The 22,543-nt window shown below is 51.0% G+C and overlaps 5 protein-coding genes across 5 annotated transcripts; 1 reads left to right on the top strand and 4 right to left on the bottom strand.

Moving 5' to 3' along the window:
* Positions 1–7,220: 7,220 nt before the first annotated feature.
* On the top strand, positions 7,221–7,730 carry BDW74DRAFT_178842 (ribonuclease HI; the record flags this gene model as incomplete). Its single annotated transcript, XM_073729293.1, has 1 exon — positions 7,221–7,730. One exon carries the CDS (start codon positions 7,221–7,223, stop codon positions 7,728–7,730), a length of 510 nt encoding a protein of 169 aa, XP_073582986.1.
* A 2,790-nt stretch (positions 7,731–10,520) lies between these two features.
* BDW74DRAFT_178841 (bZIP transcription factor) lies at positions 10,521–11,613 on the bottom strand (the record flags this gene model as incomplete). Its single annotated transcript, XM_073729292.1, has 2 exons — positions 10,521–11,422; positions 11,487–11,613. The coding sequence occupies 2 exons, from the start codon at positions 11,611–11,613 to the stop codon at positions 10,521–10,523; spliced, it is 1,029 nt and encodes a 342-aa protein (XP_073582985.1).
* A 1,161-nt stretch (positions 11,614–12,774) lies between these two features.
* On the bottom strand, positions 12,775–13,520 carry BDW74DRAFT_178840 (uncharacterized protein; the record flags this gene model as incomplete). Its single annotated transcript, XM_073729291.1, has 2 exons — positions 12,775–13,393; positions 13,444–13,520. The coding sequence occupies 2 exons, from the start codon at positions 13,518–13,520 to the stop codon at positions 12,775–12,777; spliced, it is 696 nt and encodes a 231-aa protein (XP_073582984.1).
* An 800-nt stretch (positions 13,521–14,320) lies between these two features.
* Positions 14,321–17,058, bottom strand: BDW74DRAFT_185602 (uncharacterized protein; the record flags this gene model as incomplete). The annotated part of the gene is made up of 5 exons (XM_073731067.1): positions 14,321–15,157; positions 15,238–15,570; positions 15,649–15,831; positions 15,866–16,142; positions 16,997–17,058. The coding sequence occupies 5 exons, from the start codon at positions 17,056–17,058 to the stop codon at positions 14,447–14,449; spliced, it is 1,566 nt and encodes a 521-aa protein (XP_073582983.1). The 3' UTR covers positions 14,321–14,446.
* Positions 17,059–19,163: 2,105 nt separating this feature from the next.
* BDW74DRAFT_178838 (uncharacterized protein) lies at positions 19,164–20,581 on the bottom strand (the record flags this gene model as incomplete). The annotated part of the gene is made up of 4 exons (XM_073729290.1): positions 19,164–19,689; positions 19,747–20,150; positions 20,202–20,323; positions 20,368–20,581. The coding sequence occupies 4 exons, from the start codon at positions 20,579–20,581 to the stop codon at positions 19,164–19,166; spliced, it is 1,266 nt and encodes a 421-aa protein (XP_073582982.1).
* Between the last annotated feature and the right edge of the window lie 1,962 nt (positions 20,582–22,543).

Below are 22,543 nucleotides of genomic sequence, written 5' to 3'. Positions count from 1 at the left end.
ATATTTGTCTAAGAACTGACTGCCCTCATGATATTTGAGTTGATGCTTGAATCGATTAAAACAGGAATGGCGAAGTTCATGTTTGGACAATCCTCCTTCAAGGACAACCAAGCCACTGTTATGGCGTTGCCTACTGCGGTCAGTGGGAGCTGCTCAGGTAGACAAACCGTCTGCCCCAGGACATTCATCGTTGTCTTGGACTGTTGCAGACGTGTTGGGGAAGTAAACGCGCCTGGTTAGTGCAGTTGCTTGAATTAGTATCCTAGAATGAAGCACCCCGCAGCATTAGTCTAACCGGCATGGTATCCATGCGATAGCATGCCTCCGCATGGGGAACGCAGTTGATCAGCCAGGCATTCTTGCTTTCCGAATGTCATGGTCACAGTACAAAGGAGCAGCACCCGGAGCTGGGACGGTGCTATCCTTAGGCCATGCTTTCATGAGATCTGGTATGGTATGATATACTCCAGCCACTGCTGCCCTTGTAGACGCTTTTACGGGACACGCACTCTCTTGTCTTCCAGGCTGCCTGCTAGGAACTGCTTCCCCCACTGGCCGCTTGTCAACAGGGCCTTTGCATGGTACGGAGCATGCACGCATGTTTCTGGTGGACAAAGACAGCATACTCAAACTACTAGCATCTATTTTGGCTCCGGGACGGACGTGCCTGGCGTTGGTTGCCTTGGAACACATCCAAGTCTTTTGTAGTGGCTGGACTCTCCGCGTACCCCAAAGATGCTGCAGAATTTTTCGACCATGCCATGGTGCACGAAATAAGTGGGGGTATACCAATGCCCAACATGTCATGGGCTGACGACGGGAGCTATGACAGGCATCTCTCCACAGAGCATGCTCCAGCTGACGCTATGTACCCGACATCAGGACATTTGCCATGCTGCGATCTAAGAGTGTCCGGTAAATCCCACCGCGTCGTCCTGTCGTGTGACATGTGTTAGCCAGACATTCCCTTGCGAAGGAAGATCAATCTGCCGTGTCCTCGATGCGCCAGACATTGAAGGAATGCTGAAAAATCCTGTCGGGGGTCTGAACGGCCGCGCCTCTCCTACTACACCCTATAACCTTGAAGACCGCGACCAAACCCCCGGGTTGGAAAGGGCAGCTTTATCACGCCTACTACGGACGTCCGCCCGATGGAAAGAAGCAATATGTCATGGTGGCTAAGGACCAGACTATGAACAGGACTATCATGTCGCCTGCACCCAGCATACTCTGGGTTATCCGGCGAAGATCGACGAAAATGGATCTTTCTTTGTCTGTCGCCTCCGTGAGCGACAGGCTAATACCATAGAATGCACAGGACGCCCAGCTCTAGAAATTGGTCCCTCATGGTATCTGACAAGTCAAGAAACTCAAAGTACGCACAGGATAACTCTAGTCTATATATTCTACTAACGCTAGTGTGACTTTGCACGCCTCGGCGGTCTTAGCACGCCGCTCTTATGGTAAGGTACTATGGTATGGTACCGGACAATTGGATGGCGGCAACCTGTGCAGAAACAATCAACGAAGAGTATTCAACTGGACAAGACCAGCTTCGGTCCACGACCATCCCACACTGGTCGGATGGCAGGGCTCTACATATATAGGTAGATGCTACCATATACCCTATCAAAGGCAGTGGTAATCCTAAAACTGGCATGGGGCTTGTTTCAACATCCACTTACGGATCTCGAGAGGCGCAGGGCAGCTAGGTCCCAGCCGAGAACTCAATTCCTGTTAAATGTTCTCTTTCCTTTTAGGTTCTAGCCATACAGACAACCCAGACATGTACCTCGCCGTAGGGTGTCTGGCCGGGGGGGATATCGCGAACGCCACACTACGGTAGCAGACCGCTTGATGACATTGCCCCAGGATATGTATGGTGTCTATGTGGCCTCTAAACATTATGACGGTCACGGATAATCATGCTCTCTTCTGCAAACAGCCTCTCCGCGCAATATAGTAGTAGGCGTTCACCGAGAAGACCTTGAAAGATCAACAGACTGAGCAGGCCCGCGGCTTGCCGCGATCATGGACGAAGGCAAACCCCACCTGGCCGCACCGGCACCATATGTGTTTGCCATGGGTCCATGGAGGTGTTTACTCTATTGGAACCGAACTTGGTCGATGGTAACCATATGAGTGGGTGTTATTGCACCCAGACCGGAGCCCAGGGTCATACCTCCACATGCGGACATACGGTCCCTGGAATGACTTGGTGTCATGCAATAGCGAACAATTCAGACACCTCTTCATGGTTGTATCTATCTCGTAAAACACGTCCGGACTGTGGTGCTACCTTCCTGGAGCCGTTTCAGGCGTTCGGGGTTCCGGCGGCGAGGAGAGATATAGGAACTATTTAACACTAAGGGTATAGCAGCCCCATATCCGTCTCTCTCTTGTCCTGGTACTTTGTCCTTCCATGAGGAAGTACCAGTATGCAGATTCTGCCCGTTAAAACTAGAAGACAGACTTGAGGAGGATGCTGGTTGCCGCCTTGAGGCCCTCGATTTAGCAGCCCTTATTCCTTTGGTTATGGCTCTTGGAGACAGAGATCATGCATGTGTTTGGCCTACGGTACCATATGTTGGTGGAGTTTACATTGGGCATGCTGTGGAGCCCTGTTGCCAACTAGCACCTGTAAGACACTAATGTAAAAAGACTCACAGGCGTTTGCCCTAACATGCCCAATCACGCCATTTAGTTGTCGTGCTCGCTGACTGGTATCATTTCAGAGCTGGGAGTCTAAGGGTACTCCGCGGATTACTCTCTTCGTCAGAGCTGTTAATGACTACGAGATATCCGCCTTCCTCTACCACTGTGCTTTCGTTGCGAGAATGGTACACCCCCTTAGATTACGGTCCAGCTTAACGCATGGGGACTCTGCTGCAGCCAGCGCATCATCGATCAATCTTTCCTAGCGGAGTTTGACAGAAGAGCGCCAGCCGCTGTCCGTCATGCTTTTGTTTATAGGCCGATTCCGAAGACCTGGTCCCGCTGATGCGGCCGGGGGTAAAGGGGGCATGATCAAATGAGAACCCGATCTGCCATAGGGTTGTCCCTCGTGGCGATAGAGTGTCTAGGCTGGAACTGAGGCGGCTGGCGTTAGAAGCGATTTTAAAAGGGAGCCGCGAGCTATGGTACAGGCGACGGACAGGTGAGGGTTATGATTCATCCCACGATAAAGAGGCAGCGACGCCATAGATCAATCCATCAAAGCTACTCAGCTACTCCGCGTCGGGGAAGTCCGTTTCCAACACCACTTTGCTGTTCGTGGTCTTTGCCGTGGCTCAGACGATAAAGGGTGTTCCGATTGTCCACACTGTCCCCAAGACATCGGTTACAGATATGGCGAAGATTATTGGTTGGGGTTCCAAAGAAAGCCTTCACATAGGCCTTGACCTTGTTTGTGCATGGCAAGTGCAACCAATGCATCTCAACCCGGCAACAGGATATCCATGAGTCGGGCTGTTCTTAATGTCATAGATGCAGTAAGTGTAGAAAGCTATAGCCAGGATATTGAATAGAATAGCCGACCAACTACGAGGGATGAAGACAACCTGGCAAGGAGGCGACAAACACCTTCTAGGCTCTAGATTATGGGTGGAATGCCTTTAGAAACTCACAATTGTAACGCCAGAACCTCGAGCGTGTGGTGTCCAGATGTCCATTCTTTGATTACTAGCTCTGGAGGTGTATCAGCCAAACACCGTAATATCCACTGGTTCCTACTTTTACATGCCCATTAAACCACAAAGGGATTATACGCCTAGATAAGGCAGGGTCTCTATATGTCTCTCATGCCTTACGAGCAATGTAACAGGTCACCTTAAGCTATCCTAGCATGGTGCCTTCAGGGCAAACTCCATGCAGAAGATTTGTTGGAAGTCTCTGAATAACATATCGTGAATGTGATATACAAGAAGGAAGGGAGCGGCAGCGTATGGGCTAACTGGGCAAGTTCCAGTATCCCATCTTAGGGTGTGTTGCGTTTTTATGGCTTTATTGCTTTAATCGAAGGGACTTGACCCCAATGAGAGCTTTCTTTCATGTATGCTGGGTTCTCTACTGATTCAACGCATCACAGGCGAAACGCCAAGAGATGTAGGCGATGTTCGCTGCTTGCCGAATTCTTGAGCGTTTATGCCATGTGGACAGGCATGGAAGTCTTCAAGCCAACCATACTCGGCTAGGCATTCGTGAAGCGAGGCAATCATGGTTTGCGACTTTCACACCATACCAAGAACTCGTTCCATGCTTGCGGAATGGATGCCCCTATAGCTAAATTGTATAGGCAACAGGCCAGTGCTCTAGGAGCTGATGCATATCCTAATCATTAGATTCACTAACCCATGGCTTTGGGAAATACCCAAGGTGCGAGCATAACCGTGGTGCATGGCAGAGGTACTACATACTGAAGACTATATTGCACAATGATTCTGAGCCAGAAGATCATAGAAGGCCTCTGCGTGTACATTTATGTGTGAAATGACACGGCAACTGCTTGTAGGCTTTAGGGAAGGGGTGATGCCCCTTATCCTGCTCTAGAAGTCCCTGCTGCACGTGTAGGGGAGAATTCAAGTCATTGCTGATGGTCTCCTTTGTATCCCGCGTTGGGAGGCTACCAACGAGGACGAGAATTGATTTCCTTTGCCTGCATTCGTCATGATGTCTCGGTTAAATGCCTGGCGCGATCATCATATCCTCGTCGTCGGGACTTGCGAGTGAAGATGGGCGTTATTAGCAGCATCAAGTCAAAACAGCCTCGTAGCTGATTCATGCCGTCTAACCCGTTCGGCCGAGAAAGGCGAGTGTTGTTTCTGGGCTTTCTCGCGATGCCACTTATACCCTCAGTTCCAATGGTTCTAATCACTATGAGGACTAGCAAGATGTTAGTATGGGCACAAAGACATTCATTGGTAACGGACGTCAGCTTCACTGGACCGGCAGAGCATGACGGCATTAATGGGTAGGCAGCGACAGTAGCAGCCGTGACACCTGCACTTGTTATTCTGCTACAAGCAATGGGTGCATAGCGAGCGATAAGGACACGAGCGTCAAGTGTACCTTCAACAACTTGGAAGTCACGGTGCGTTTCCTACGGAACTCAAGTTCAGCGATCATCTCCCACCGCTTGAGGTAGTGATAGAATGGATCAGGCAGCTCCTTCTCAGAGGTCACGAATGGTTAGCTCCAGTTTAGAATTGTGGGTCAACACTGCAACCGAGCTACCATACTTCTGAGCTCAAACATACGCCACGGCAATGGACATGATCCTAATAGCCGCCCTATCACGCCCACGGCTATGATTGGTCCCGATCAAGTTACATCGTAGGGTAGTAGAGGGGCGAAACAACCTTGGGAAACATCTCGTTACGCGGAGACCAGTGCGTACCATTGTTCAGAAATGGCATGTTGATGAACAATCCCAGCTCGGGCTCTACTACAAATTGGACATCTAGAGGTACAAAAAAAGGGGTGATACCTAAACGGTGGAGTTATGCAGGGGTATTGCTTGCTTATGCTCGCGGTTAACATCCGCTAACTCACCTGCAACTAATACCATGTTAGTACCCACCCCATGGTAGTCACAGTAAACAAGCACACCTTCGCGACACGATTCATCCCACACCAAGACGCAAATGCCAACATCTGCGCTCATGTGTTTCTATGCATAGGCCCTCTGTATCTCCTAATACTTTACATGCCTTACGCGAATGCGTCAACTTCAACCAAGGATACTATGGCATAATATTTCGCTGACAGAAGGGCAAGACAGTGAAAAGCACAGCAGAATGGACTGTCGATGCTTCACGTCCAACTGGACGTTCCAAATCCACAACACTGGAAGAAAAAAATACCATACGTACATTGAGTCATTTAATCCCTGGGTGAGTCCATAGCCAGAGAAGAGACCGCTATACGCCACTTCAGGCCCTTCCTTCTTCTTGTGTCCAAGAAGCATATACGCCTAGTATATCTAAAGCATACAAGTCTACCATACACACCAGTGATGTTATCAAAACAGAAAACGCTACATGGTGTCAAGCCTAGTTACGCGGGCTTCCAAGTTCCACAACATCCTGCTCAAAGATTGATAAGCACATTGCTTTCGAGGACGACAGATGGAAGTAGCCCAATGTGTCCGGCAGGGCACTCATCGCATCAACCACCAAGTGCGCAGGGTTGTGCCCTCTTCAGCAGCGCTGAAGCTTACCGTAGCTTGCCTCCTTGAGACCCAGGTGCCCAGGAAGTGCCGTCTGTGGGAAGTCGATCTGGCCATTCATGTGCAGTATCAGGGGTCTCGATCTAGAATTACGAGCAGATGATTCGGTCATGATAGTCCCCGGCTGGGCGTACGAATTTCTCATTCCCAAGCTGCACCAGCTAGGGCAAATGGTCCTTGCTTCTCCGTGAAGTAAAATTTCGTTGGCTACCATGTTTGGTTAAAAAGCGTTCTATGACAGTCATCATCTTTCTCCATGTTAACTAGAAGAATCTTGGAAGTCGGCGCTGTTTAGCATAGAGGCAGCGGTGCTGTCCAATGGCTATGAGCATTTGCTTGAAGACGAGGTACCTTAGCTCTGGGTTGGGATTAGGTTGTCCTTTTAGAAAAACATACATGACATGGAAGATGAAAAGCCTGGCGACCTTTCTGCCTACTTCAATTCCCATTGCGGTGCTGCTGTTGCTCAAGCCCTAATCTACCTAAAATAGTCCAAATGCTGTGCACCCTAACTAAAGTCAGTAAACCCATCAATGAGTAAACCAAAGCCAAAGGGCGTTTCTAGTTAGGCATGGCCGGCCCATTTTAAAATCCCCAAAACCCGTGAACAAAGCGCTGTAATGACTGCATAAACCACGTCTGGTATGGGCGGTTTACACGGGTTGGGGCAGTTGGGCAAGAGAGCTATGGTGGCCAGGTTTCTACACAGGTGTCGCCTCACCAGGGCAGCTAGTGCGGGTTTCTTGTCCTTGTTGGCAGGTGTTGATCCATAACGTGCTGCACCCATTGGACTTGGTACTACGCGGGATCATGAACTCCCACATCTACATGTCGTGAGTATAGACCGTTGACCAGATACCGCGTTTGCCCTGGCTACGCCCGTTGACACGTGGGCAGGCATGTTAGAGTCAGCGGGCACGACTCCAAACCGTTGGAATAACTAGTTCATCATCTTTTCCAAAGCTTCCATACTACTACCACCATAGTGTACACAATGAAGCTCAAGATGGACGCCTGCTGTTCTGGCGCCACACTCAACGGCTTCCAGGGTGCAGCGGGCGCGCTCTTCACTACCAAATACGAAACCATCGGCTACTACCACATCGTCAGACGACGATCGGGCTCGGACGCCTGGCCTACCAGCAACCGCGCATATCTAGCGAGCATCATAGTCGCTCTCGAGAAAGGTATTGAAAGGTGGATGGAACTAAAGACAAGGCCAGAACTCGCCGTCACCATTTACTCGAACTCAAAATATGCGGTGGATTGCATGGGCAAAAGGAAGAAACATTGGACGGTTGATGAGTATGATGGCAGAGTTTACAAGGCTAATGGGGACCCGGTCGCAAACCAGGACTTGCTTGAGCAGGCTTACGAACTTGAGAGGAGCATCAAACGGTGGGGCGCTGTGGAATATGTGTGGATTCCGAAGGAGAAGAACAAGCTGGATAACAAGGCGTGCCACCGGGCGCTGAAGAGTGGGATTGAGGGGGAGGAGAAATAACTCGTTGGGTCGACCCATGGGACGGTCATGGTAGAGGTTAGACGAAGCTAACGGGTTGGATACATTTTGGGATTACTACATTATGCACCTACGGCTCCATGCTTATATGTCATTACTACAGCCGGATCAAGAACAAGCTCTTCTCTCACAGGCTTCAACATGGGCTGCCTAATGATACCAAGCCGTGGGTCCAGGCAGAGATTCTGTCAAGGCCGTGGTGCATTGGGCCCCAGAAAAAGCTTCCAAAGTTGTTCTACCCCCGTACAAACTTAGACCCCCTCCACGGATTAGTACACAAGATCTTAGCCAGTGTGACCTCTGAAGAGGATCCCGCTGATGGTGAGTAACTACGTAGGTAGACAAGCCAGCTTGGCCCATCGGAGGATGCTCACTCTGGAAGTATACATTCATAGGTTCCACGTATCCAAGAAGGGTGGACAATGTCAGTCCGCAGCGGGGCAAAAGGCCCCTCTGTATATAGCACCCTGACGGGAGTCAGGAGATAGTTTCAAATGCAGTGTGTAAGCTGTATCTATCTCGACCGATAGCATGGTGACCTTGCGTGCTAAGTAAGCTGCAGAGCTTTTGCACCTACATCAGAATAAAGACAAGGTTGGTGCGCAACAAGCTACATAGGGGCCCTGCCTTTTTCCGATTCATTTGGACTATGGGTTTGAATCAAACAACCTGATGGACCCTACTACTGCAGCGAAGACTAATACAAACATGACAAACCACGCATGCTAAATGCTGCAAACAATCCAGTGGACGTTTCTTAGAGGTGTTCCTGCCCCGGTGGTTGCAAGATGGTGGGCCGAGCTGTCTGCGGGCAACAGAGAAAGGGGCTTAACAATGTCAACATGCCACGGCATCAGGTAATAAGAGATAAAAGGTAACAGGATTCTCAACCCTGGTTATGGTGCCCTTGTAGCTCGGCATATTCTTGCGAGATCTTATTAGGTCGTGAACACGCACAGCTACTAATGTCTAATGTATCTGCGTCCAGATCAATTACGCAGATGAAATATCCTTTGTTCTCCCAAGCCTATACAAAGCACATGTGAACATTACGCGCCCAACTTCACAATAAACCTCCTTCCATTTGTCATGGGGAGATTGCGCATTCAGAACGCAGTTGATGCGGGCATCTGCAACTTCCATACCAGATGCGTACCCAGACGAGTCCATCCAGTATTGGCCGGTATGGGGAACCCTACTACATAAAGGACGTCAAAACAGGCCTAACCTCGACCCCCGCGAGCCCTATTAGCTGTAATGGATAACCTTACTAGTTCAATGTTCATGTCTCGAAATGCCAACGACAGAGCCGCGGGTGATGCTCGAGCCCACCCAACCACGCCCAGCCACTATACAAAATCAAAAGCCAGGACCAATGATTTTTCACGCACCATTTGGCAGAGGGGTTCTGTCGGCGTGTATGTCAGGCAGCCTTGCACTCGACCAACAAGTAACCGCATTACACCGTTCTTCATCCGGAACCAGGACACATCGGTCAAGCTACCTAGGTACCAGCAACAGAGCCAGCTCCCGAGTCTGATGCCTGCCATGTCCCTAGAGCGCTAGACCTAATGGCCCCCTTTATTATGTATAATATTGGACGAACAAAACGCGATGCCGGCTTTGCGTCCCCAGCTCAAACAAGGCCGAACGAGATGTATCAGTGGGATGGCTCATAATAGTCAGACTTCCCCTTATGGATGTTCCGTGGCTTAATCACACGGGGATTGTACGAGGATTCGGAGCATACGAGGGAGGACCATCTACGCATGGTTTACCGACTACTAAACTTCCCTGGATCTCATGCGTTTCGGTACGCTCATGGAATTCATCCTCGATATCATGGGATGCTCCCGTGGTGACTCTGGCAGCTGCGTTTGCTGGCAAGTGTTAGGTGGCACTTAGGAACTATTACTACTGAAAGTATCAGCGGGCGTCTTCGGAATATTCCATTGGTCTTTCCTGCAGCAGGGGAACTTCATGCACGATTGGACACTCAATAAAGATACATGGCTCCCGGCACCGGTTCAGGACGGACATAGATATCTTCAGATACTGAAAGCCAGAATCAAGAAGCGTAGGCCTCTTTCGAGTCCGAAGAGAGAAAGATTTTGACCAGGGTCTGTCTTTTACGTCCTATCAGAGCTAATCACAGACATGCCGCCTAGGCACGGGTTCTTGTAGCAAGGATACTCCTACTCCAGAGCAATGGCCAACCTGAGTAGACGAGCGGGCAGGGAAGAATGCCCGTGATCCAGAAGCCACCAAGCAAGACGAGCAGATCGTCAACACGGCCCTGGTGGGCGCTCTCATACTCGTATTGGACAGCAAATGTCCTTCTTGTAACAGGAGGCTCACAGCGGCTAGCAAGGCGCGAGCACGACTACGCCTTTGTATGGTGTTGATTCGCTTATAGTAAAGATGTGTGACGGACGGGATGGATTTGAAGAAGCCCGATCTGGCGATGTATTGCGCGGGTGACTGGTCGTCATGGTTGAATTTACGATGCTCTAATTGATATTATTATGCAAGACGTTGTGCACAGCTGTTGAGGTGGCTTCTCATGAAGTTGCAAGTGCAGTTACCCTGACCTAGGGAGTTCGCAGACGTGTTGCTTCTCCCGTCGCGCTTTGGGGGGCGCTTTCATATATTCTCCTGTTACTATGGTACCTAGGGAAGAGATCATGTTCTGACTCTTCTCTCAGAGATCAGGATAGACATCTCAATACAACTTGTTTATCATCGTACGTAGTGTATCTCGTAGCATCCATATCATGTAGCCGTATCGTAACCCCCCAACCCCTTAGTCCCTCCCCCAAGTGCTAACCCCCGCCGAAAAAGCGGTCTAACCCCCCTCCGCCCCCTCCAATAATCCGTAGCCCGCATGAGCTCCTCACAACCTTTAACAACCCACCCCCACTTGCGCACAAACCCCTCGCTAACCTCCCAGGCGCTTGGATCCGCCGGATCCCCCCAAACGATCAGCCCATGCGGGCCCTGCGCATTCCCATCCCAGAACCCCATGATATCCGTGCAGAGCTCTTCGTCGTCCCACTCGTTTCCGGCGCGGATCAAATTATCGCGCATGATGGCGCACGGAAAGAGGTTTATCCAGGTGTGGTAGATGCTGGATAATTGCAGGGGAGTGGGGCGAAGTGCGCACGGTAAAGAGGAGAGCTGGGCTGAAAAGGTGGATGGGCGCGGACTGGAGATTTGGATGGAGAATGGGGAGATGGAGTCGTCGGCCATCCACTCCCAGGTTATACCGAGGGTATCCATATTAGCGACGAAGGCGCGGTGGACGTTGACGCGCGTTAGGGAGAGGAGGTGGTCGGAGCAGGGGTTGTTCAGCTGGTAGCTGCTGTGGAATCGCGCGACTTGGGCTAGGAGGATTGTCCTCTTCCTGGCGTCGGGGATGCTGGCCCATTCAATGGCGGAGTAGCCTCCAGCTGCCCCTACTTGGCGATGCGGAGGCGTTTTACTGCGGGTATTTGTACTTGCACTCTCAGTAGAATCTGCGGCTGGACGATGGTGAGACTCCGCGAGAGAGCCCAGTGCAGCTTCGAGTCTTTCAAGGCGTGCTAGCAGTGGAACAAACGCAGCATTAGGCTTAGTCCTGGGCCTCTGCTGCAAGGTCCCCGCCTGCTGACTTGGACCATTTTGCTTTCTGGTGCCTGATCATCGCAACTCGGGTCAATGCAATCCGTCTCAGATCAGAAAAGTATATTGAGCACTCACGGTGTGCCCTCTGATTCGCCCGATTTTGAAGCCTTCTCCGCTCCTTTGGATCCGTCACGCCATACCATTCGTGCGTTGTGACTATTTCAGACGGGATTTTTGACTGCGGAAGCTGCCGGGGTGTCATTATGGCCAGTGGTAAGTGTGAAGAGTGAAGTTGGAGTGAGTTAAATGCTGACAGAATGGCGGGTTTGTTCGGATGGAAAGATCCATGGATCTTATCCCCACCGTCCTAACCTAACTACGATGAGCATAGCCTCGACGCCATTGCGCTAAATGCTGACCGTTAGCGATTTTAGTGGTCTGATAAGCCCTAGCCATGACCCACTGAGGACTGTAGAGTATCCACTATCCAAAGGGTCCATAAGAGGGCTCGTCCGTCCCAAGGTCCGGCCTCTCTGTGCGTGATTCACCAATATCTCTTGGGTCGAAGGCGGCGAAATCTACTAGATTCAAGGACTCGTTACTGGAAACTGGCCTTCGACACGTGAGCTCATGGAGACTGGTAGTCCAAGGCGTGAGGTCAATCCCTCCAGTGGCGGCCACATTGACCTTTCCCTGATTGACCGGCTAAGAGTGATCTGAGGGCTAGGCTCGGTCAGGTCACTGACACGTGCAGAGTGTGCATTGCTGATACCTATATGGCAAGGCTTGCACCGCTCAATGTCTCGTTGGGACACAGTGGGACGAGTGTCACCCGAATCAATGCGAACGCTAAACAGACGCGCTGGCTCCGGTACGGCACTGGGCGATATCTAGTAGACACCTCTTTCCGAATAGCGATCTGGGGACATGTACGCCCAGAAAGTCACGACAGGCCAACCAGTGACCTCGGCTTCCAGACCCCACCGGCGAATCTGTTGGATATGGAAATTGGGCCATCCACTAGAACCCAGCTCGGCGACAATGCGGCCTTTGAGCATAGGATGGAAATCGTCGTCGCCATCTGAAAAGGGACCCTCTTCCTCTTCGTCAAGGATAAACTCTGCAATCCTTTCTTCTGTCACGGGCATATATCCTCATCCACTGTGGTTGCGGAATGCCGGAGTCTGGGGAAACTCTTTGCCATTGCCCAAGGAGCAGTTGGAACTTTTCGCCTTGAAATCACTCGCGCGGGTTTTTAAAAGCCAATTAGCAATGGTTTCAACACCTTCAGGTTGCCGAACGAAGGCATCGCCTGTAAAGAGGTGTAGGACGCGGTGAATTCTACGGAGGGCAGCACGAGTTCAGCCAATTGCGGGCACTGCTTTGCAAGTTGGGAGATCGATTGTATATCGTCCTGAAACGACTACTTGGTTGAGAATGTTTCTAGGCAAGGAAGGCGGAGGAAGCGGCGGATAACGTCGGTAAATTGCATGCTGGGCTGACAATCACTGAGCTCGCTTGCCCCTAAATACTGGAGGATGTTGCAGCCGGGCAGGACGTCAAGAAGGGCTTCGACATCATCAAAGTCAAAGAGCTCGATATGCAGCGACCGTAATCGGTCTTTGAGTCCCGAATTCCGAGCAACAGCACTCAGCAACGGATTGATACTTGGTAGAGTGAGGATTGCCGAATTCGTTAGTTCCGGCAGTCTGGTCATCCAGTCTTGATTGGCCGGACTCAGTATCGTGGGGCCAAGATGCAATAGCTTGAGATGAGGCCAGGGACTCCCCTTGCCTACCACGGTTCCGAAGACCTGTGATAGGTCCGGCATCACGAGTGCCAGTGATTCCAGGCTCTTCTTGTTCGCTAGACTCCGAAGGAGTAGTTGAACGTGCTCGAATTCCATGCACTTGGGTTCACATGAATCCTCAAGATGGAAGAATTTCAAGTCACATTTATCGACCAGCGCACAAATATCCTTGATATCAAATTTAATGTCTGATTTATAGATTGTGATAGCCTTGAGATAGTGGCCTTGGTTGCTCGGCGTCAGTTATGGCCTTCTTTTAGGCGAGCAGAGAATCAGACTTACCCGGTGGACAGGGTTTGTGAACCTGTAGCTGCGTAGTTCACGGATGTATTTGGAGTCAATGGCCAGAAATTCAACATTCTCAGTCAGAAACACGTCAAATTACTTGCAAGGCAGGCAGTAGAAATATCTTGCGGCTCTCATTTCGAAGGGTATCGCAAGGCTCTTGAGCTTCCGGCAGTCGAGGAGTTGTTGAGCATACTTAGTGCCGCGGCCAGCGACCGGACGCAAAAAACGTGCATAGTCGAAAGACTCCATGCTAAGCCGCAGTCCTCCCGTCCGGTCAGCGACTCGTTGCTCTGGCAGTAAAAGAAGATGTTTCATGAAGCTCAAATTCCTTGCGAGCCGCTGGGGCGAAGAAACATGGAGGCAATTCAGCGAGGCAATATCGGGGGTCCTGAACTGCATGTCGTACAGCGACCCCTCGTACAATTCCTGCAGCGCCCGTGTTTTCCATGTTGTGTCCAAGCACGCACATTTCACGAGGTGGCGGGGACTGAGATAGCTGAGGACATTGCGGATAATCTCTGGGAGAAGCAGGGGTTCCGTGTCGGCTCCGGCATGATTCTGGAAAAACGACCAATGCTCGGCCAAACGGGGTACGCAGTGGTCGGCGTCCGGAAGAACTGGCGTAACTTGAGTATGGACGACGGGTACTTGGCCGGTTCTCTAGCTTGCTGCCCAGGTGAGGGCCAGACCAGGCCAGGAGTGGAGAGAAAAACAGAAATGCCCACGGTGGCTTGTTCTTCAGGGCCGGTATCAGTACGGTATTGGCACTTTCCTGGAAGGAGCAAAGATCGCCAGACTCAGGTATATCAAAGGTGGCATGTGTCAGTAAATGGATTATCCTCCTGCGTGCCAGTGGTAGGTTCTGTCGGAAGTTTGCTTGTATCCGTTTCATCTTTTGGTACTTTTTGTCACACTCATGACCCTGAGCCAGGATGGGGGCCGTTGATATGTACATATCTTCATTGTAACATGGCACCGACACAGGATGCGCGTCTTTCTAAAGGTATGTAGAGTGTCCGTGATAATTCCAAGGGTCATAAACCCACGATGCCACAATAGGCCACCCAAGGATCTCGGTCTCCAGTTGGCTTTGAGAAACGTACTCGACATCATTCGAGATCCAGTCCTCATATCCAAGCACTGTTGAGACTCTGGTGAGCAAGTAGTCAGTATCCAAGGGATAGTGGCCGGGGCCGTTCGGGTCGGCGAGCAGGGCCTCTTGCATCTGCTCGTCTGAGAGAGGGTAACCACGATCTGTTGGAGCTGGGCATTTTCGAAGCTTGGGGAATACCCGTCCCCATTGGACTGCCAATTCTTCTAGCTTTATTCCTCGCAGCCATTCTCTGGGATTCGTGAAATCCATTTCACTTATCTTCAAGATTTGCAGTTGCGGGAAGGGAGGCATGTCGCCAAGGGAATCCAGGAAGGCGCCCAGCTTACTCGCTTCCAGGTTAAGAATAGTCAGCTGGGGACAGTTGACAGCAACTTTTTGGAAGCAGCTAAGGTCTAGACGAGCCTTCCAATACACTGATATGACCTTCAAGGAGGGGAGATACGGAAAGCGTCGGAAAAACTGTTCATATGATTCGGAAGGCGGGTCTTCTCCAGTCGTTTCTCCCAAAGTGAGCTTTTCTAACCTTTGAAAGGCGGGCAAAATACCAGGAATCCGGTAGGTATCAGTAACCAGCGTGCAGCATCCGTAATCGAGCTTTGATTGCGGGGTCGCTCTCGGCGATGATCATTAGGGCCTCAACCGATGGCAGGCTTAGCTTTTCAAGCTCGTTGAACTTTGGCAGTTCGAGACTCGGCGCGAAGACAAAACCTGTCACCGTAATTCCCTATAAACAATCCTTTCAGACCTGGCCATGGAATTTCATGTGCCAACACCTCTCCGAATTTGGAGAGTAGGTCAGGGATGACCAAGACCAAGGCCTTGAGGTTTGTCTGCTCCTTGAGGCACTCAATAAGCCGCGTGGCATCCTCCTCGCTCATGGGTAGTGGGTCACGATCATCCTCGATGTGGAAGAATTCTAGATTGCATCTGCGAATGAGGGCGCAAATGTCCTGAATGCTTCTATTTGACCCAGATCTGTAAATAGTAAGAGCTCTAATGTTCTCCACCTAGTGCCTCCATTGTTAGATATCTGTCCTGATGGTGACATTGGACGGGAGACTCACATGGCTGCTGGGGATTGATACAATTTCAGTACAGAACTCATCATCAATGGCCAAGTATTCGATGGACGGGGTAAGAAAGACGTCCATGAATTCATGCTTCACCCGCGCATGAATCCCGAACGGAATCAACAGGCTTTTGACACGGGGGTTATGTGCTCTGAACAGACTCTTTGCATATTCCTTATCACGCATTGGCAGGAGTTTCTCCACAGCGACACGCTTTTTTGGAAGCATGAACACTATTGTCAACAGTCACTTCTGCAGCAATGAGCAGGTGCTTGACGTTGCCCATATGGCGGGAAAAGCGCTCTCGAGACGCAACAAAAAGACAGTTGAGAGAGACAATATCGGGCGTCCGAAACTGCATGTCCCATAAAAAACCCTGATACATGCGCTTCAGTGCAATAGTGCTCCATGTCCGGTTGACCCGAGCGCACCTAGCAAGATCTCGCATACGAACATTCGCAAGAACATTGCCAACGATCTCAGGGAGCAGAAGGGGATGTCGCGGGCGGCTGGTCCAGTATCGTCGTTGACTTCCCGTCGGGGATGGGACGACTCGGGGAGGAACGCTGGTGGCAAGATTATCGGGCTTGAACGCGCAACTGCGCCTGCAGTCTTGTATGACAGCCTCCACCCGGTCTCAGCAAAGGCTTCTATATCTGACTGGCCTTCCTTATAGAGGGGGAGGTCGTAAGGTAGAAAGTTAAGTAAGGCAACAGGATGCGACCGATGTCTGGCTACCGTAACGCCAGCTTCCAGGTTGTGGTCGTAGTTCGTACTGTATGAAGCAAATTTAGGAGCAGACTCAGGAACCACGGAGATATATTGATGTGCTATAGAAAGCTAGACCGGTCTGGAGCAGCGTTCTTCCGACCTGGGTGTGCTATAGAGGGCAGGAACTACGGAGTCACTAAGGCAGGTAAGCACCCCCCCCTGTTTGGGACGATACAATTTTGTATCCAGTGGATTATGCGGCGCAAGTTGCTAACGAGACCTGAAGCGACCGGTGGGTAGATTGGTGCCTTCCAATAGTCAGAGAAACTCTGTCAAGGCTTAGCCTGGTAGTCTTGTATAGTTCCAGTTCTACAGCAAAGTAGACATATTGTATAGTCCAGTCTGGCGGTGGGACGGTTAGCGTAATAAGCCAATTCTAGCAATGTGAGATATGAAAAGGATGCGTGCAAAACAAGCAGGACCAGATAAATTTTACGTATTCCTCACACCTGTATAGCAATAGAGCTTCGCTTAATGTTCCCGCACTCGAAAGTGACAATGAAGCTATGCGATCAACCCATTCTACAGGCAAGGAAGATACAAATCGATAGAATCCCAAATCGGACCTACCAAAGCTCTATGACTGACTCACATCAGGATGATACTCAGCCAGCGGCACAAGCGGCTACCCCATAATCTCCGTCTCCAGCTCATCCCGCCACATCTTGAGTTCAGCGTCCATATGAAGTCTCATATCCATATTACGAGACGAATGTTCCGGATGACGCGATGGGCCCATGAGTCTCCTGGTCAGAATCTCAGCTCGAAGTGGGGAGTCTAGGATAGCTTTAGGTGGTGAGGGCAACGGAATCTGCTCCGTTGTTTCGCGGGGTAGCGGCTCAGCTGGACATCTCTGAAGGTTGGGGAAGATCCGGCGCCATTCGGCAACAACGTCCACCATCCAGCTTTCTGTATAGTCAGGTGAATGAAGCCATCCCTCGCATACTTTGCCGAGAGATAGCCTTTTGATGTTAGGGAAGGACGGCATCCGCTTCAAAGGGTCAAGTGAGATATGTAGCTCCGTGGTCGGCAGTTCAAGGACGGTGAGCTTCGGCTAATTCTGTAACGCTTTGTGCATAGCGTCTACGTTGGAAATGCCACATATGGGCATAAGCGGAAAGACGAGATATTCCAGGGAGTTCATGAACGGAATGGCTTCAAAGATCATACATTCCAGTAGTAGCAGAGCCCCGAAGCTGAGCCACCGCAAACGGTGGCAGCCTGATAAAACATTAAGTAAGTTCTGCTCCTCGCCATGAACAACCCAGTCTAAGTGTATCATCCTCAACCGTTCTCCGCAGGCGGTGCTTAAATACGTGTACATCGGCAGGTCGACCATTTCGAGTTTGCTGTATGCACCCAGCGAACTGGCGGACGTCCAGTCAGCGTTTTTGCGCATCCAAGGGGACATGCGCAATGCCCTCAACGCTGGCCATGGTTTCTTCTCTCACGCCAATGGGATGAGTTGTTCAGCCACCCCGCGAATCAATAACACGAGAACCCTGAGGTCTCTTTGTTGTGCAAGACAACTGAGAAGCTGCATTTCGCGTTCAGTTCCCTACGGTCGAAGCTCTTGATTATCCTGGAAGAAAAAGAAGCGCAAGTCGCAGTGATCAATCATTGAACAAATGCTATCAACGTCCACTTCGAGGCTTGATCCGTAGATCGCAAGTGCCCTGATACCTCTTAGCTGTTTTTGTAGCATTAGAATTATTTCTTTTCAAAGGTCTTTCAGTGGAGACTTACCCGACTGCTGTCGAACCCTTTGCCAGGATTGAAATATAAACAGAACGAGTAGTCAATAGCCAAGAACTCGATTTTGGGAGTCACCAAGACGCTCGTGTACAGCTGACTATCAGGAGCCAAGGCGGGCTCGTACGGCATCAAGAGGCTTCGGACAGGGGAGAAGCTCTGGGCAAATCTCAGTTCGCATACTGCGTGGAAGCTTTCTCGAGCAATCCACTTTCGATCTTCTTATCGAAGGTACTTCTCCTTTGGAGAGAAAAAGAAATGCTTTACCAGGCTCATATTCTGGGTGAAACAATCCGGGAAAGCCTCTGGCATGGCATTCAGGGAGCTGAGGTCGGGTGTACGCAGTTCCTGATGTTGGATGGAGCCTCTATACATCCTCCTCGCGGTTACTGTACTCCGCGCACGGTTCACCCGCGCACAGTTCCCAAGGTCCCGAGGGTTCAAATTGGCGAATATTATCTCGAGGATTTACGTTGGCAAGTAGAGTCCACGCTGGTCGTCGAATATAGGAGGGCGTTTTGGTTCAGACATTGCAGGTTTACGTGCAGATGGGTTGTCATGCAGTTGCACTGTGTTGCCTGGACGGTGTATACCTAGATCCTTGGTGGGGTTGGATCTAAGGTTAAAGACGACGAGGGGTAATAAAGTCGAGAACGGAGGAAGCAGAGACCGTGGGCTTACATTGTTCCAGGGCTGAGCTCTCAATCAAGCAGTGATTGGTTGAACACAAGGATACTGGAGGCAAAAGTACTGGAGGCATGACCACCGGGGATAGGAGACCGACGTACTGAGCCTAGGTCCTAGGCATCACTCGGAGGCGTAAGAGAGGGCATCATATAAGCTCGTCAGGGTTGACTCTCATTCGATCGAATACACGGCGTTATCCCCTCTCTCGTGCTCGTGTATCTTGGCGTGCATAAGAATATATATTTGACGAATCCTCGAGCAATCGGAACGAAGCGGCCGGTAGAGGACCTCGCGGTCGAAGGTCCCTCACAAAGAGTAGGCTAGACCAGCGACGTTTCTTGCGGGTCGGGAACGATGCCTGACAGATGAGGACTGGGTATATGCACCGTTCGCATCTCAATGAACCCATCTGCATCCGCCTCCAGGGTTCTCGGCGACTCTGCTGACGATCTCGAATTGACTGTCCCCGGCTGACTCGCAAACGTCGTGAGTCGAAAATGATCTCTGCCCATATACGAGTTCCTCATCAGCCTCGGTCGCACTGGTTGCTGAACAACACCACTACTGCCAGGCGATGCGAAATGGATATGGCTTGATTGGGTTTGTCCCTGGCTCGAGGAATACGAAGAAACAACCTTCCGGATGGAGCTGCTCCATTTCGCGAAGACAGGACTCTTCAAGATGTTCTGAACGACCTTTGGCACTGAGGGAAGGCAGCCCGCGATCACCCCGCCCGCCATCTCGGGGAGAGTCCAGACGGCCACGAAGAACACATAATAGGATTTATTGTCGTTATAGTACATCAGGGCGGAATATATGAGCTTGATGACTCCGGAAGCGCAAGCTCTATATGCAGGTCAGAGATCGCTGTGCCAGAAGCTGCACGAAAGGATAGAGACTTACATGAGACCGACCGAAAAGACAGCAGACAGTGCAATCTTCCTGCTGAGTCGCATGTGCAAATTCCAAATTCGTGCCTGTGGCAAAACAAATATTATAATGTCCGATAGGGCATTGAGCGAACTCGTCGAGAGGATGATGCGAAAGTTGTCAATGCAGTTCCCGCTTGCAATCATACCTCCGTCTGTAATATTGCGAACCCAACCTGCGGAAACAGGGCGGCACCGAAAGATCGTGACGAACAGACTTATAAAGTGGTAAACGAAGTTGACCCAGATGAAGCCATGACAACACCAGAAGAACCAGTCTCGGTGCCTGTGGGCGAAAAGTTCGAGGAGTTGGATCAGGATGGAGAGCTTGATAAAGAAGGTGCAGATCCCATAGAGTAACAGTGCGATTTGTTCGTACTGAGTTGCCTCCATTAGCTGTGTTAACAACGCAGTCATTCCGACACTCACGTAAAGCAACTCGATCAAGTTCTTCAGTCGGATATTCCACTGGTCTACCCCAGAATACTTTGCGGCCAGCAAGAGCACGGCGGCATAACCCATACAGAGTGCCCATGCGAGAATAATGACAACTGAGCTATTAGCTTTTGCAACAGCGCTTGTGCTTGCGACTTACAGTCAGAGAGTTGCCATTTTCGAGCCACAAATGCTTTTGCGTAGAGGCGGATAAGAAAGCAGACAGTCGCCACGCTCCAGATTGAGAACAAGATGGCATGTCCCGTGGACGTGAGGTTAGGAGGATCCTCGAAGTTGGAGACTAGCCCCGGAGGGGGAGCAAGTGCTGGGCCTTCAAGGAGAGCTTGACGCTGCTCTGGTGAAAGAGCTTCCATGATTGACGACGTGCATATGGAGATAACTTGAAACACCGCGGTATTTGGAATCTTGAAGATCTTGCTGCAAGCTCATGCCCCCATTCTCGAAGGTCAATAGGATTTTGCGAACTAAAAACACCCGTGCCGGTTTCTTTGTTGACAGAGCCGGCCGCCATGAGCGAGCGTCTTTGTTGACCAAGTCCGCCGCGCCATGTGCCAGTGGCCCGCCCGCCCCATCAGAGAAGTTCTAAGTCTGGAAGAGCAGAATTCCGAGCAGGGGTGCGATTGGATAGGACGGCAAATATCTTGCAGAATTCGGCGCTCTGGTGTTGAAGAGGTCGATGCACCCGTCAAGCTGCATGAATCCTCGACATCGAGATATCCCCCGCAGAGCAACCCAGATCCAATCCCGAGTCTTTCGACCAACCATCAATCATGGCTGACGAGGTCCTGGGCCCAGTCGCAAGCCACCTCACTAGTCGCTTTCTTGTCGCCACTTCTGCTTGGAGGGCCCCTGTCCTTCCCACCATATCTTTTGCTCGACGAAAATGGCGTCCCCTCTCTGTTTGTCGCCGCCCCTCTTTCTGTACACTTTCTCATGCCTATTGTGCTTATCGGAAGAATTAGTAGCAGTCGAAAAGGCTCAATTTTGCTACTGTTAAGGAAACTTGCGGTAGGCCCTGACAAATCTGGGTGCTCGCTGTAGCGCGTTCGTTGTATGCGAACGTACCGTTGGAATCGCACATAAAGAAGCTCCAAACATCCAGTAGTATCCGTATAGGTAAACTTCGCTCTAAGATGATGTGACCATTGGTCGAGATTCCGGAAAAGGAGTCCGAGGAGGGCATTTGCTCTTGCACGTGGTCTTCCTCGACTGTAACTCTCTTGTTGGGACGATGGAAGTCTCGTAGTCAAACTCGGATCGGGGCGCTTTGATTCCAGCAATGCCGCTAAACAGGAGCCGCAATTCTCGCCGAAATTTGGGTTAGCATCGTGGACAGTGCCGAAGCAAGCGTTTATGGCCTCTCCGCATCCCTCGAGTTGAGCAATGCTACCTAAGGCTGACGACGATCGAGGTCGGGCACAGCTTCCTTAGACCATCGCATCTGCCCCGTACCGTATTGCCCGCAACTCGCTCCCAAGCCCGTACGCGTCATCTTCGTCTCGATCGGAGTTCCAGTGAAAGATGGCTGGTTGCTGAGGTGCGAGCAGGTCTCGGAGTAGGTCTCGTGCCTAAGCGCTGACAAGGACACTGGCGTCGGGGGCGGAATCGGAGGCAGAAGACTACTGTGGTTAGCCATTCAACCTGGATTCCAGGACCGACTTGCTCTCACCAACCGACGGCTAGAGCTGAAACCGCCGTTCTGCTGCTTGATCGACTCTACCGTCCCGTCGTCTCCGACTTCCAGTGCGCGTCAAAGGTTTCAAAGGACGGTTTTCACTCGTCGCCGGGGCTTCACAGAAAGGGATCGATAGCTGCTTGACGTCCGGTCGGTATAGAGACGAGTCTTGAAAGATAGATCAGAGTGCGAAATGATGAAATAGCAGAGAGACTTTCGCGACTGGAATCCCCTCAAAGTCCCCTCGTGACCCCGTGACCAGGCCATAGTTGCTCCTTCCCAATTCGAACCCCAAGAAACACTTGGGTTCTCTGCCTTCGCTAGTTCCTTCACTCTTATCGCACTTGATTGAGGCTGATCCGGGCTTGGATGTCTGCACTGCTCTTGTCATTGCGAAGGGAGAGGAGCGACCCGACGTCTTCGGTGCCGATGCACCCCAGTGCAGTTCCAAGCATTCTGGTCGAACCATTTTCGCTGTTCATTTATGGATTGCCTGGAGAGAAGTTTACCTCCTAGGCAGGCCACAAAAACTGGCATCCTCCAGGCGGTATCCAAATTGGTGGTATCAACCTCTCCACCTCTGGTCTTTGCTGCTCAGGTCATCGATGGTGGTGGTATGCCCATAATATCTACAGCCGCT

Source organism: Aspergillus multicolor (assembly GCF_047715735.1).
Source record: "Aspergillus multicolor strain CBS 133.54 unplaced genomic scaffold BDW74scaffold_15, whole genome shotgun sequence".
Classification (NCBI taxonomy): Eukaryota; Fungi; Ascomycota; class Eurotiomycetes; order Eurotiales; family Aspergillaceae; genus Aspergillus; species Aspergillus multicolor.
The sequence above is the reverse complement of the archived record's forward strand: the minus strand, read 5'-3'. Positions and strand labels throughout refer to the sequence as shown.